Here is a 14,037-nt window from a genome sequence, read left to right on the forward strand (position 1 = left end):
CATAAGATGATTGCAAGATGCCCTTCAGCAATAACTATAAGAAACTCGGAAAAAATAAAGCTTTCTTACTACAAGACTTGGAAAATACACAGCACACCTGGGCCTCACAAGTGAGGTCTCTGGTAGGGGGAGAGAGAGTGCAGAGCACCTGGGGTTTTGCTTTATTGGAGTCAATATCCTCCCGTGGGAATCTGGGTTCACTCTTATTGATGAATTTAAAGCACAAGAGCAGTAACTTAAAGCACAGGAAAAAGAAAAAACAAGTGGCCCAAATGGGCAGTTATCCGCATCAACCAAGATCTCTAAAACAAAGGAGGCTTGTTTAGGAGGGGGCCTGGCTCCTTATCTTTTTTGTGGCTGGCGATGTATCAGCCTTGGAAGTGGATGCATCAGCCATCAAAGCTTAAGGCAGGTGCTTGGACTACCAAATAAGAGAAAACCAAACCCTTGGGCTTTACACTACCCTTACTTATAGTAATATGTTCCTGTATAGCTTCTGTTATATGTTGACTGCCAGAGGGAAAATAGGTCCCCCGCCAATGGGATGTTTGAGGCAGGTTGAAAATCCCTGGGGTTTCAGAAGGTGTTTTGTACATTTCAGACAGAGACCAGTGAAGATAAAAAAAGTAGACTGAAGCTAACTTTGGATGTGTGTATTTAAATCATTTACCCCCCCTAGCCCAGTGATTCTGAGCTTTGGGGGTTAGGAATCCCTGTAAAGCTTTTCAAGGAAACGTCTGGACCATCTTTCTAGAGACCCAAGTGTGTGCATAGAATCCAGTAAGCTCTGCAGACCATCTAAGCACTCACAGGTTCCCAGCCCTTACAAACAAGCAGGAGTTGTGAAGCAGTCCCTGGGGTATGGGAGAGTAAGCATGTTAATGTCCTTCTTGCTGTCACTCTTACTGCCATTGGCAGAGCAGGGATGGCACCATGTCCCCGAACCAACAGGCTGCTCGAGCAGCATCAGGTGTGGTTCTGTTCTCTGCAGGTGTGGGTGTGGATTTAAAGTGCTCCTGATAATTTACCAACCAAGAATAAAGAATTCCAAATTAACATTAAAAAAAATTTTTTTTAAGTTCATTTGGGGTAGGAATGAGGAGAGGATGGGAAATTGGGGTAGGTAGATAGTCTGGCCTGTTTTTACTTAGTTGTAATTAATAGTGTACATTTTGTATTCATTTATCTTAAAATTGTAACAGACACTCAAGTTTGATATGGTTTTTTGTAATTGTAGTGTTTACTAGGTGTAGAGCATTTTATTAGATTTACCATCATTTACTTGATCATCCAGCCATTGGTCTTTTTTTCCCCTAAACTTTTATGACTTTACATAATTTTGAAATATATATATTTGTACCTAAAGTCTTTTCAAACTTCCCTTTAGGACTGGATTATTTCCTAAGAACTAATTCTCAAGAATAGAGTTGTGGAGCCTAATGATTAGAACTCATCCTTATTTTCCAAAGGTCCCCCCCAAACTTGTCCTTTCTGTGTTTATAACAAAGGACAAGTTTCAGCTTCTTCATTGCTCTTTATAAACACAGACACAAAAGTCTGTGTCCCTGGGTTGCTTTTGTAAAACTAAAGTATAAAACAGAAACTCTGACGTGGATCGTGTGTGACCTGGCAGCTGTTGCGGTGAGATTCATTTGCTTTGCAGAGGGAGCTGTGTGATCAGTCCCCTCACCATGAGTTCTGGAAAGTCAAACCTTGAACTTTACAAAAATTTGTAACTAAAGGGATACCTGTCTACCCCTGTTCCTTCTCTCTGGACAGAACTGCTTCTTGGTGAAGATATTAGGCTCGGCCATCACGGGAAGCTGTGTTCCTTGAGTTGGACCTGATGCTGTTCCTGATTGATTTTTCTCCTCTGTTGTAGGTTGCAGACATGTCAGAGTGTGTGGGCTCGGCACTGCTTCACAAGGGCTTCAAGGCAGCCCCAGACCAGTTCATCGGCATCTTCGCTCAGAACAGACCTGAGGTATTAACTGTTAGGGGCTAGGCAACCACAGCTCAGAGAATTCTCCATGCAAGAGTCAGTTAGGGTTCACACCTGCCTCTGCCTCAGACCAGATTCTGTGGTCTGATCACCACCAACATAGCTCTTTGTTGTGCCTTAGAGAGTTACATGTATGAAAACCCAAAGCAGGTCTTTCTTAGCCTTTAAGTAGGGGGAAAAAATTTTTTTTTTTTAAACCAGGTCCCCAAACAGAAACTGACAAAGAAAGTCTTTGCTATATAAACAAATAAAAACAAATAGCTAACAAAAATGTCTTCCCACTTTAAGGACTGCCTCTGTGGTTAGAATAATAGTATTAGTCAATGACAGAGAAACTTGGGGACGTTTTTATCAGTAGCAAACTCACGCCTTTTCTTTCTGAAAGGTCTAGGCTTTCCCCCTGCTCAGATTGCAAAGTTTAAAATCTCAGGGGGCATGGGGAAGGAGCTTCAGCAGTAGCTGGCCGTAATTTAGACAGGCGGACTGTTGTTTGGCCATCCAGGCCTGTGTGTGGTCTTCTGTAAACCACTGTATTAAAGTAAAATGAGAAGCGCCCCTGGAGTTATTACCTACACTGTAGATAAAAAATTAGTGGCATAGCTGGCACAGAAAAATTCAAGCGCTGGACTTGAAGAAGCTACATTGACTCTTAGACCTGCTTGGGTCCAAAAACATTTTGGTTTAATGTGCTACTGTTTTATAGTTAACAGTGGTTTCTCAGCATTTTGTGTACAGTTAAAGGAGGAATAGCATTTTCCACAGCTGGGCCACAATTAGGCTCATGGAATTTCATTTCTTTCATTTAAAGTGAAGCCCATTTGAATGAACACATCCAAAATTTTTGTTTCAGTGGAATATCACTAGTCATGAGTCTATGACTAGGACATAAATTCCTTACTTCATGGATGGAGTGGGCTTCTTCTGATATTTATCAGTTAGTTCACCAAATGTTTATTGAGAACCTCCAATAATATTGCCAGGCACTAAAACACCACAGTGGATCTTCTTCATAAGGTACCTTGAAGACAGCCCCATAAACCCACATTTTCTTTTAATGTGTTGTGTGGACACGAAGTAGAAGGATTATGGGAACTCAGTCAAGGAGGACTTTCTGGAGGTGGCATCCAAGTGGAGTCTTGATGGCTGTAAGGGTGGGGAGGCCAAGGGAATGTCAGGAACAAGGGCATGTTTGCCTGGAGCAGCGTGTCTGTTGGGAGATGAATCATTTCATTGTGGTGGAGGGTGGAGTGGCAGGAAGAGAGAGAAAACAGCCCCAGGCCAAGTGAACGTGAGTAGGCTGTGCTTCCCATGGCCCTGTGCCTTTACCCACATGTGATCTGCAGGTGATGGGCGCCACGAGGGTTTTCAGGGAGAGAGTGACTGCTGCATCTGCCTTGTAGGCGGGTCAGTTGCTGTGTGACTGATGGGTTTAGAGGAAAATGACCAGCAAACCATGTCACTTCCTTCCTTCCTCACTTTCCTGGGGAGACTTCCATGGACCGTTCTCCCGGTAGATGGCATGTCCCTCTTCCCGTAGTCCTAGGCCTTATTGCACACTGTGACCAGATTGTTCTTCCTCGGACCTCCAGTCACTGTTTGACAGAGGAGCCCCAGAGGCAGTGTCTTGCCTGGTTCATAGAGCCAGGCTCCTCTGTGACCTCAGGCTGACTCCAGCCCTCTGTCGAGCTTAGCCGGTCCCCACAGCCCTGCTGGGCCATCCCTGCCAGCCTCAGGGCTCACTGACATCCCTCCTCCCTGCTTGGACCTCGCGGTTCCTCTCCTGGAGTCCCTGGGCATTTCTCTCCATCTGTCGAAATTGTGCTGCTCTTGCCAAGGGCGAGCTCGATTCCCTCCCACTCCATGGAGGTCCACTGTGGGCTCTCTTACCTCTGAGCTCATCACTTTATTGTGTTGTTCATTCTCTTTTCACATATTTGCCCCAAATCTTCAGGCAGATTGTACTTTCTTTTTTTTTTTTTTTGGTAAGAACTGGGCAAGTGTTTTGCTCATTAGGAATCCCTCCAGTGCCTGACACATGGTAGTTGATACACAGATGTTAGTTTTGGTACATCTAGTGTTTCCACGTTGAGTCTTTAGAGTCTTGTTTTTCCTGGAGGGGTTCCATGGTGACCTCTCATATTCTCACCTCAATCTCTACTTTTTCTTTAGTGGGTGATCATTGAACAGGGATGCTTTACTTACTCGATGGTGATCGTTCCCCTGTATGACACCCTCGGAACTGAAGCCATCACCTACATCATCAACAAAGGTATGTCTGTGGTCTTTGGGAGCGTGTTACCCTAGTTATTGGGTAGATACAGCAGCTACATGTTATGATTACATGATGGAATAGGGATTTTTCATTTAAATGTACACTTGCCCTCCTATTCAAAGAAGGTAGTTCTTAAACCTGATGTCAGATGTTACAGTCAAGCTTTTAAATATCCCAGAGCTGCTTCCTCACTGTGTCTCTTTACTTCCAGCCGAACTCTCTCTGGTTTTTGTGGACAAGCCAGAGAAGGCCAACCTCCTATTAGAAGGTGTAGAAAATAAATTAATACCATGCCTTAAAACTATTGTTCTCATGGACTCCTACGGCAGTGATCTCCTGGAACGAGGCAAGAAGTGTGGAGTGGAGATCATCAGCATGAAGGCCATGGAGGTGAGTCACCCTGCCCTGCTCGCTTCCCTGAACAGTTCCTCCGAGGCCATTTTGGTTCAACTGTGGTGTCTCTCCGGTGTGACCACAAAGTCCTAACTCTCGCGGGTCCTATAAAGAGAACAGAAATCTGTCTCGTTACTGGAAAGAAGAATTCTGCACACATTCCCAGTGTTAACCCATCACATTCTGCCTAAGTGCTGTCATCTAGCAAGTTGCAGCGCTAACAAAGTCATTCTAGAGCACTGACAAGCCCTGCTAATAAATGCTGGGAGTGAGAATTTCAGGTTCAAGCGGAGAGTTAAGTCTGTGTGTCCTCTTTAAGTATTAATGTCTTTTACTTACTGATTTGTCTCTAAAACAGTCAGACATAGAAATCTGCCTCATTATTCTTTTCCCAAGGTTGCTTTTTTAGGCCTCTGGTGAATTTCTAGCATAGGTGCTTGATTTGATTTATTTTTCATTTTAAGATTCAGATTAATCACAGTTGTAAAGGTAACCAGTCTAGGAAAATGAGTGGGTCCATGTTTAAACTGGTTGTTCAACATTAGATCGTATTGGGTTGGCCAAAAAGTTCATTTTGGTTTTTCGTTAGATCTTACAGAAAAGCTTGAGTGAGCTTTTTGGCCAACCCAATACAAGAAGCTGATGAAGCTGGTTTCCCCGGTTGCTCTTGGGTTAAAAGTTCCATCCACAACAGCAGGCAAGAGGAAGCTTCTGTTAGGTGCACATCGCGGGGAATAATAGGTTCAATAGATAAATCATTCTCTTTCTGAAAATGTTATAAATATTTTCCTGGAGTTGTTATAAATAGTGTTTTGAATTTTATTTATGGTTCTCCTTCTACCAAGAATTTGAGCTCCAAGTAAGGATCTATAAAACCTTTTCTGGGGAATTTAGTAGGCACAGGGAATCTGTCATTTGTTCTATTAGAGTGTCAGCCACACATATGTATACACACAAACAATAGCATAGGACAGCAACCTGTAAGAGTTAATAGGTGTGCAGAATTGTTAAATGGGGTTTTTAGCTAGTTTTTCAGCTAGTGTTTCCCTGTTTTTTTTCACTTGTAATCCCATTTCAAGATAATTCTTTTCCTCCCATTTTTCCTTATCCCCCTACCCTTCCCCAGACACATACACAGGCTTTTTTTTTTTTTGTCTTTTTTTGATTGCTATATATGATAAAGAATTAGAGATCTTAAGTTATATAGGAATTTTAAAAAGATGCATGGAAATTTGAATCTGATAAAAGATTATTTTGGGAAGAAATTGGAATTATCATTACTTTAGCTCTTAGTTGACTTCTAGTTGGATATCCGTGTCCCTATTTTTAATTAGTGGTCAATCATACACATAATTTAAAAGTGTGATTAGGATTTAAAACTGTATACTGGGCAGCAACTCACTGAGCCCTGAGTGGAAGTGAAAGTGTTAGGTGCTCAGTCGTGTTCAACTCTTTGCGACCCCATGGACTGTAGCCCGCCAGGGTTCTCTGTGCGTGGGGATTCTCCAGGCAAGAATACTGGAATGGGTTGCCATTTCCTACTTAGTTGAGCCCAGAGGCCACCCATCTAATTTCCACTTAATTCCAGGCACACTTGTTTCCTATGCTCACTCAAGCTGTTCAATAAGAAAATAACATAAATCGTTCATTCAAAAAATAATAGGTATTAAGGTGGTTGTGGAGATACCTTCATGTGGTAACAACATCAGAATGAGCCCGGGGTAGTAACAGAATTCTCCTTGAGATGCCACACCTCAGAACTGAATCTGTCCTTCTTAACCCTCATGGCCATTCGATGGTGGTCCTGGAGCTTCTATCGTGGCCTGATCTATAATCATAGACGCCTAAGTCCTTTCTCCCCTCCATGTGGGGAACTGCAGATATTTGAGCCTTTCCAGAATGGTCAGCATTTAAATCTGGTGGAGACTGATTTCTCTCTCCATACTGAAGATGTCAGTTTTGTAGAACCAGTGATCACAGATCAGTGCTGAGTTCTGATTCTGGGAGGGCACAGAGCTGGGCTTTGTTAAAGGCCATGATAGGAATGGCAGTGGAAACTGGAATTACATGTAAGAGACATCGATTCCTGTCCTTGGAATCAGTCCTGTTTCCAAGGCCAGTCCCAAGGCCATCGATACGGTTTTATATAAGAGAGAAAACAACCATAAAACGGATTCTTAGAACAATGGGTAAGTATTTGGGTTCAGGTTAAATTGCTGTCGTTTATGTAATTTGAAATCTGCGCTGTCTTTGTGTTGGCTGTGAGTGAATCAATCCCACAGAAAAGTCAGCTTGAACTGACTTGATGTGACTTAAATGTTTCCATTTCAATTTTTTTTTCCTCTCTTCTTTTTAAGGACCTGGGAAGAGCCAACAGACAGAAGCCCAAGGTGAGTGCACTATGTCCAACCCGGCCCCAGCCTCTGTCCAGCTTCTGTGTCTAATTAGTTCAGAGGCTAGTAGAAATATTGGGTCATAACAACTTAGAGTTTTCTATTCTTTTCTGATTTGTACTGGCTTTTTTCTTTTTATTGTGCTGTAGCCTCCAGCACCTGAAGATCTTGCAGTAATTTGCTTCACTAGTGGAACTACAGGTCAGTTTTGAAAAGAAATTGTTTCTAAGTGGTACCTGGAACTGTATATTTCCCGGTTTCTCTTGCGGATGACTTATTCCAATTGTAGATGGACTGGATGCAAAAGAGACAGAAGTGTTCAAGCCTGTCTTCCAGTAGCTCGATACAACATCCCCAGGATCTGAGTGTATCCTCACACATTTACATCACCCATCTTTCTGGGACAAACTGTATCCATGGTTTCCAGAAATAAAATTCCTGGATTTTCGTCTCTTATTGCTACACGCACCCTCTAAGACTTGCCCATATTAGTAAAGATGGTTTAACACATTATTGACCTGGGGATTTTTCCAGAAACTAATGCCTGTGGCTGGCAATTTGTTATGTAAGTGAATGTTGAAACGTCTCCAATCAATAACGTTCAGGTAACCAAAGACGTATTAATGCACCTCTGGTCAACAAGTTGTTAAGATAATTAGCTTCATTTAAAGGATTACAGGTTGCTCAGGAATTCAGTGCAACTCAGCTTTTGGCTTTCACGGTGTACCTCGCATGAGAGGCATCGGGGGCCCTGATGATGTGGGGTTTATGGGCTTGTCTCACGTCCGCCATTCTTGGATGGAGTTTCTGTCTTCTAACTTTATTTTGCTCATATGTGTCTCCAGGCAACCCCAAAGGAGCAATGATCACGCATCGAAATATAGTGAGCGATTGTTCAGCGTTTGTGAAAATAACAGAGGTAAACTTGGGGGAGAGGGCCATCTTTCCGTGTATCCAGTGGTTGGCATCAGGCCTCAAGAATGAAGGAGGTCAAGGCCCCACCATCATGTTTGGCCCAGACTGTATCTGAAACACTACCTGAAACATAGATAAGGTCTGAGCTTTCCCGGGGTCTGAGGTCACCTCCTCTCAAATAGTTTTTCACTATGGACCTGATCCCCAACTCCTGCTGTGACGGTTAACTTGAATTGACAGATCGAATTTATTACATTTTTTATATAGTAAAACTTCATTTGGATACTGCCTTATAAATGTTTTTAGGAAAGGACAGAGAAAAACTGACTCTCTTATGATTTTATCTCCTGTTTTAGTGTGTAGAAAATAATTAATTTCTTTAGGTGGACAAGGAAATGTTAAATGTTGCTGAAGGTGTTTTGAATTATTATTGTTTTCACTGTTTATTATGCTTAATTTGACTTCCACTTTATATGAAAGATTAAAGCCTTGAACTTTAGATCAAATAACTTTATAGTTATTTCTAATACTTTTAAAATGTGCTGTATAAGTGTCTTAGTCTGTGTGGGCAGCCATAACAGAATAGCACAGATTGGGTGGGGTGGCTTCAACAGTAGATATGTATTTTCTCATGGAGGCGAGAAGTCCATGATCAAGGTATCAGCAAATCTGGTTGGTTCTGGTGAAGGCTTTCTTCCTGGCTTGTAGCCGACTCCTCTCCATGCCTCCCTGCCCTCGCCTCTGTGGGCACATGCAGAGGTTTCTGGTGTCTCTTCCTGTCCTTAGAAGGACACCAGCCTGATTGAATCAGGGCCCCACCCTTATGAGTTCATTGAACCCGAATGACCTTCCCTGTCTCCAAATACAGTCACGTGGAGCGGGGTGGTTAGGGCTTTAAATATGACTTTGAGAGGGGTCGTTACAATCAGTCTATAGCACCAAAGGTCTATTTCCAACTTGCCTTTTAAAAAAGTACGTATTGAATAATGTAATGAATACCTTTCCCTGGTATCCTTTGCACATTTTTTCATAATTTGCGTTTGCAAATTATGTGCCTCTGGAGGGATTCTCTAAGGTCTGCTTTTTGTGGTAGGAGCCTGTGCTTAATGGTTTTGGGGAACGGGTATCTTCAGCGACTGCGTAAGTGTATTCTTACACCTTCTTAGTCCTTTTGGTATATACTTTCTAAACAGAGTTCAACATTTAGTACTTTACCAAAGTGAGATTTTAATTTCCTCATTGGCCTTCAAAGATAACTTAAAATGCATGAATCATTGAGGCAAATGATTACAGTTAATGTTAATGTGAATATTATCAGGGGCATTCTCAACTTTGTAAAACTTCTCATTATGCAAATGCACATTATTTGTTTGACCTAAATAAGAAAATTGAAGAGTATAGATGTTATTGAGTCTGATTTCTCATCATGTAGCACTTTTGTACCGACAGGTACCGGTTGGGAAGCAGAAATAAATTAATCTCAGATTATGGCACAATCAGGCTACATCACGTATGATTGCTTTATTATGAAGGATGGCCCAGCCTCAGAGAAGCGAGAGCCCAACTCTAAGCTGGGCGCATCATCCCTAGGCAACTTGACAGAGCCTTTGTTTCTTAGTTGGTGGGGCAGCAGCTCTGTTGGCAGCCCCTGTTTGGGCCAGAATACTCTATATTAATAGCAAGAACATTCCATGCACATCCCTCACTGTGCCTGACCGTAAATTAAGCTCATTCTTAGCCATGAAATGGAAACCAGATGTTACTTGAGATGCAGACCTGTCATGATCAGCATTTTATGGGAGAGCAAATTCCCTGGGGCCAGTTCAGAGCTTGCATTAAACACATTGGGATTTTTTTTTTTAATGGGGTCTAGTAGGGCTGTAAAGTAAAAATGTTGATCAAACTAAAATGCTCAAAATACATTTGTACTGTAAATAAAAGGAACATGGAAATCTCCAAGTTTCTCTTTTCTCCCCTAAGTCCTTGACAACAAAAGATGCTGGTCTTTTGTTGGAGTGAAGCTTGTATTTCTTAAGGTGGAGCGGAGCTTGCTGGTCATCGAGGTCCTATAGCTTTGAAAGTCTGGGTGCTTAGAGCACATGATATCTGGCCATCCCAGTGTGGGCCACATTTTCCTAATTGTGACTCAAGTCCTGCATGGATTTACTTTGTCATTAGGAATGACCTCTACTCGATTTGAATAACTTATTAAAGTATTGCTTAGCATTTCCTTTTTCAGTGAGAAATAATTGCAGATGTAAACTCATGCTGTTACTTCTTAGCCTTGAGATATTATGTGCTCTGAAATAAATGGAGAATTCCTGGAAATCCTAATGCTTTTCTGCCCGCTGGTGTCTTTGCTTGCAGAACACGTTCATTCCTACCTCAGATGACATTTTGATCTCTTTCTTGCCTCTGGCCCATATGTTTGAGAGAGTTGTAGAGGTAGGCACTGGGTTTTATTTTGCCTGTGCATGCGCATTTGTTTGTTTTCTAAGTCGTTGTGTTTTACAGAAAGCACTTATGTTGAATGCCAGTGACACACACATTTCGTTTTTACCGTTTGCACACATTTTTGAGCAGCTCCTGCTGGTAAGTTCAAGTGTGTATACCATCCTACCTGTAGGCAGCTCTTCGCTCAGCCCCCGTTTTAGAAATAGAGCTAATTATTTAAGAGTATACTTTTTTTCTGGGTCCAGGTACTGAACTTTAATACTCATTTTAAAATTAGAAGCTCAAACTTTTGAAGGACACAAATATGAATTCAGAAAGATGAGTTGTAAATGTAGAATTTTTATGAATAGCATCCCACAAAGCCTGGTGAGGCTTGAGTTCTGTAAGAGAGACAGTTCTCTGTCTCTCTCTCTTTTTTTTTTTCGCCATGCTGAGCAGCTTGTGGGATCTTAGGTCCCTGACCAGGGATCACACCTGTGGCTCCCTGCACTGGAAGCGTGAAGCTCTAACCACCAGACTTCCAGGAAAGTCCCAGAAGTTTTATTTTGTGCTTACCTATAAGGCACAAGTTGACTTCAGATTCTTTTTTTTTTTCACCAATATCCCAAGTGCCCTTGGCAAAGTGGATGACCTTCAGCCAAGTTCTCCTTGAGCTGCTCACACACAGCTGTGTGACTCATTTAAAAGCTGACCAAGAACCATCTGTTTTTCCTTCTTGGACAGTTTTGCTTTGTATGCTTATGGGAGAAACAGTGAGCACTGCTCATTCGTTTAATGTCTATTCATGAAGCACCAGCTGTGTTTCAGGCACTAGACAGGTATTGGGGGGTGAGGGGCTGATAAAGACTCTGCGCTTTGACCAGCTGCCGCCCTGGAGGATTTACTTCTCCCAAAGGATCAAGGATCTGCCAGCCAACACTTCTGTTTTTTGCACGCCTTGGGAGACCTTGCACGTGTACAGAGTGATCACAAATGTGTTGACAGTGGACTGTAGTTACCTCCTAGTTTTCACAGTGCCCAGGAGCCAGTCCACACTGAACAAAGCCTCTGAGCTTTAATTTTTAAACAATGAACCATAGTATACCATTCTAAAGTGGTTTCTGCTTTCAAGCCTGAGGTCCTTTGTACTTCCGTTGCAGCATCCCTTGAATCTCTTTCTTTTTAAAATTTAAAACAGGCAGACTCTGTCACGTGCCTGTGACCTGCAAGTGCAGCTTGCCTCAGACAAGAGGAAGTTCAGGCACTAGGTTATAACCGAAGGCAGACTGTTCTGTGCAGTCTCAACTGACGACTCAAATATTTTTTAGTTAGATACAAACAGGAAAAATGAGACTTTAAAAGGCTTGGACTGGGGCTTCCCTGGTGGCTCAGTGGTAAAGAATTCGCCTGCCAATGCAGGAGACACGGGTTTGATCCCTAATCTGGGAAGATCCGTGCCCTATGACCACTGAGCATGTGCTGTAGAGCCCGGGAGTCCCAACTACTGAGCCCGTGTGTCTGAACTGCTGAAGCCATGCGCGCTACAGCCCGTGCTCCACAGCGAGAAGCCATTGCAGTGAGAAACCCAAGCACCGCAACTAGAGAAAAGCCCCCACTCACGACAGCTGGAGGAAAGCTGCACAGCAGCGAAGACCCAGCACAGCCATAAATAAACAAACAAACATTATTTAGAAAGCTTAGACTGTAGGCAAGTAGCTAAGTTTTTATTATGGGATAAATTAGACCTAAATTTTCTGGAAGGCTAAAAATAACTTGGATTATCTGATACCATGTCCTTCCTTTGGCAGATACTGATCCTGAAACTAAAACAGCAGAACCTCTAAGATCATCACTAAAAACCACATTCCCTGGTTGCTGATTAGCCAGCTCCTCTATCTCCAGGATGATCAGGAGTAGTGCAATAGCCCCCTGTTGTACAAGGACCCTAAAACGCGAGAATGCTGTTTCATTTTATTTTGTTTTATTTTTGGCCATGTGACATGGCGTGTGGGATCTTACTTCCCTGACCAGGGATCCAGTCTGCAGCCCCTGCATTGGAAGCTCAGGGTCTTAACCACTGGACCACCAGGGGAGTCCCAGGAATGTCGTTTTGAAAGCTCCCTACATTTAGGAACTTTGTGATTTCTGGAAACTGGCCTGAAATGCTAAAACCAAAGCCTTGTGTGTCTGTGTGTGTTGTGTAACCCCTGCTGCAATGATGACACATTAGATATTTCTGTTTGCCTCTCTAGTGTGTGATGCTCTGTCATGGAGCTAAAATAGGATTTTTCCAAGGAGATATCAGGCTGCTTATGGATGATCTCAAGGCCCTTCAACCCACCATCTTCCCCGTGGTCCCCAGACTGCTGAACCGGATGTTTGACCGAGTAAGTGCCAGGGGCAGAGTGTGGGATCTTGAACCCAAAATTCTCTGCAAACGTGGCGGCTGCTCTTAGACTCGTGGGACTGCGGTTTACTCCTCTGTTAAACCAGAGTCTGTTTACCTCCCCGAGCTGTGGGTGAGGATTATAAGAGAAAGCACTGTGAGCGTACCTTATAAATCAGAAGGCACAATACAGATGTGGGTTGGAGGTTGCTTTATTTTCACAATAAACTCTTGGAGCCTCCGTTTTCTCACCTTTACAATGGACTGTTACCTCCTCCTCCATTTCATAAAGTTGCTAATTACATCACATGAAAATAATAGCTATCAAATGATTTTATTGGGCTTCCCAGGTGGCTCAGACAGTAAAGAAGAGTCTGCCTGCAACGTTGGAGACCCAGATTTGATCCCTGGAGCAGGAAGATCCCCTGGAGGAGAAAATGGCAACCCACTCCAGTAATCTTACCTGGAGAATCCCATGGAGAGAGGAGCCTGGCGGGCTACAGTCTGTGGGATCTCAAAAGAGTCAGGCATGACAGAGCAACTAATGCTTCCACTTTCTTACTGGTGTCTGGGGTAACAAGAGAGTAGAAAAGCTAGCTTAAAACTCAACAAACAAAAAATGAAAATAATGAAGATAATAACTATGAAATGATTTTATAAATTGTGAAGTTCCACCATGTGTAAAAATGCTACCTACTTAGCAGCCACATTGGGAGACGTGACTAAGCCAAGCCCGGGACCAAGAGGAGGTGGGGGGCTGTTGGACCACAGGCCCACCACCAGGGCAGGACCCTGGGTGGCGGGAGCGGTCTTCACGGTGGATTTGCGCGGGGCAGTTTTAATGCTCTTCATGTTGAAGCATGGCTTTTCTCATCTATGAGAACGTCTCACTTTTTTTACATTTTTGTTTTCCTGCCAGCTAATACTCCCCAGTTTCCGTGGGAGGTTTTAGCTTCTGTTAATCTTTTGTGGTGGTGATTGTTTAGTCACTCCGTTGTGTCTGACTCTGTGACCCCATGGACTGTAGCCTGCCAGGCTTCTCTGTCCATGGGATTTCCCAGGCAAGAATACTGGAGTGGGTTGCCATTTCCTCCCCCAGGGGATCTTCCCGACCCAGGTGTTGAACCCACGTCACCTGCATTGCAGATATATTCCCCTTTCTCATTTTTTCTAATGGTTCTTTTTTTTTTTTTAAGAAAATTGTTAGGCAGCCTTATTGAGATATAATTCGCATTATATATGA

The 14,037-nt window shown here is 43.0% G+C and overlaps 1 protein-coding gene across 5 annotated transcripts in view; it reads left to right on the top strand.

The window, feature by feature from the left end:
* The window catches only part of ACSL1 (acyl-CoA synthetase long-chain family member 1), a 65,565-nt gene that overhangs the window by 38,992 nt on the left and 12,536 nt on the right, over positions 1-14,037 (top strand). For 3 of the 5 annotated variants that reach the window (XM_018041881.1, XM_005698717.3, XM_005698716.3), the window contains exons 5-12: positions 1,883-1,984; positions 4,172-4,271; positions 4,486-4,664; positions 7,025-7,057; positions 7,210-7,261; positions 7,906-7,979; positions 10,343-10,420; positions 12,661-12,795. In XM_018041881.1, coding sequence (XP_017897370.1) covers positions 1,883-1,984; positions 4,172-4,271; positions 4,486-4,664; positions 7,025-7,057; positions 7,210-7,261; positions 7,906-7,979; positions 10,343-10,420; positions 12,661-12,795 — 753 coding nt within the window. Of the gene's footprint in view, positions 1-1,882; positions 1,985-4,171; positions 4,272-4,485; positions 4,665-7,024; positions 7,058-7,209; positions 7,262-7,905; positions 7,980-10,342; positions 10,421-10,489; positions 10,568-12,660; positions 12,796-14,037 lie in introns of all 5 variants that reach the window. The other 2 variants (XM_018041882.1, XM_005698718.3) reach the window with 1 other exon arrangement.

This window comes from Capra hircus, chromosome 27 (assembly GCF_001704415.2).
Source record: "Capra hircus breed San Clemente chromosome 27, ASM170441v1, whole genome shotgun sequence".
In the NCBI taxonomy this organism is placed as follows: domain Eukaryota; kingdom Metazoa; phylum Chordata; class Mammalia; order Artiodactyla; family Bovidae; genus Capra; species Capra hircus.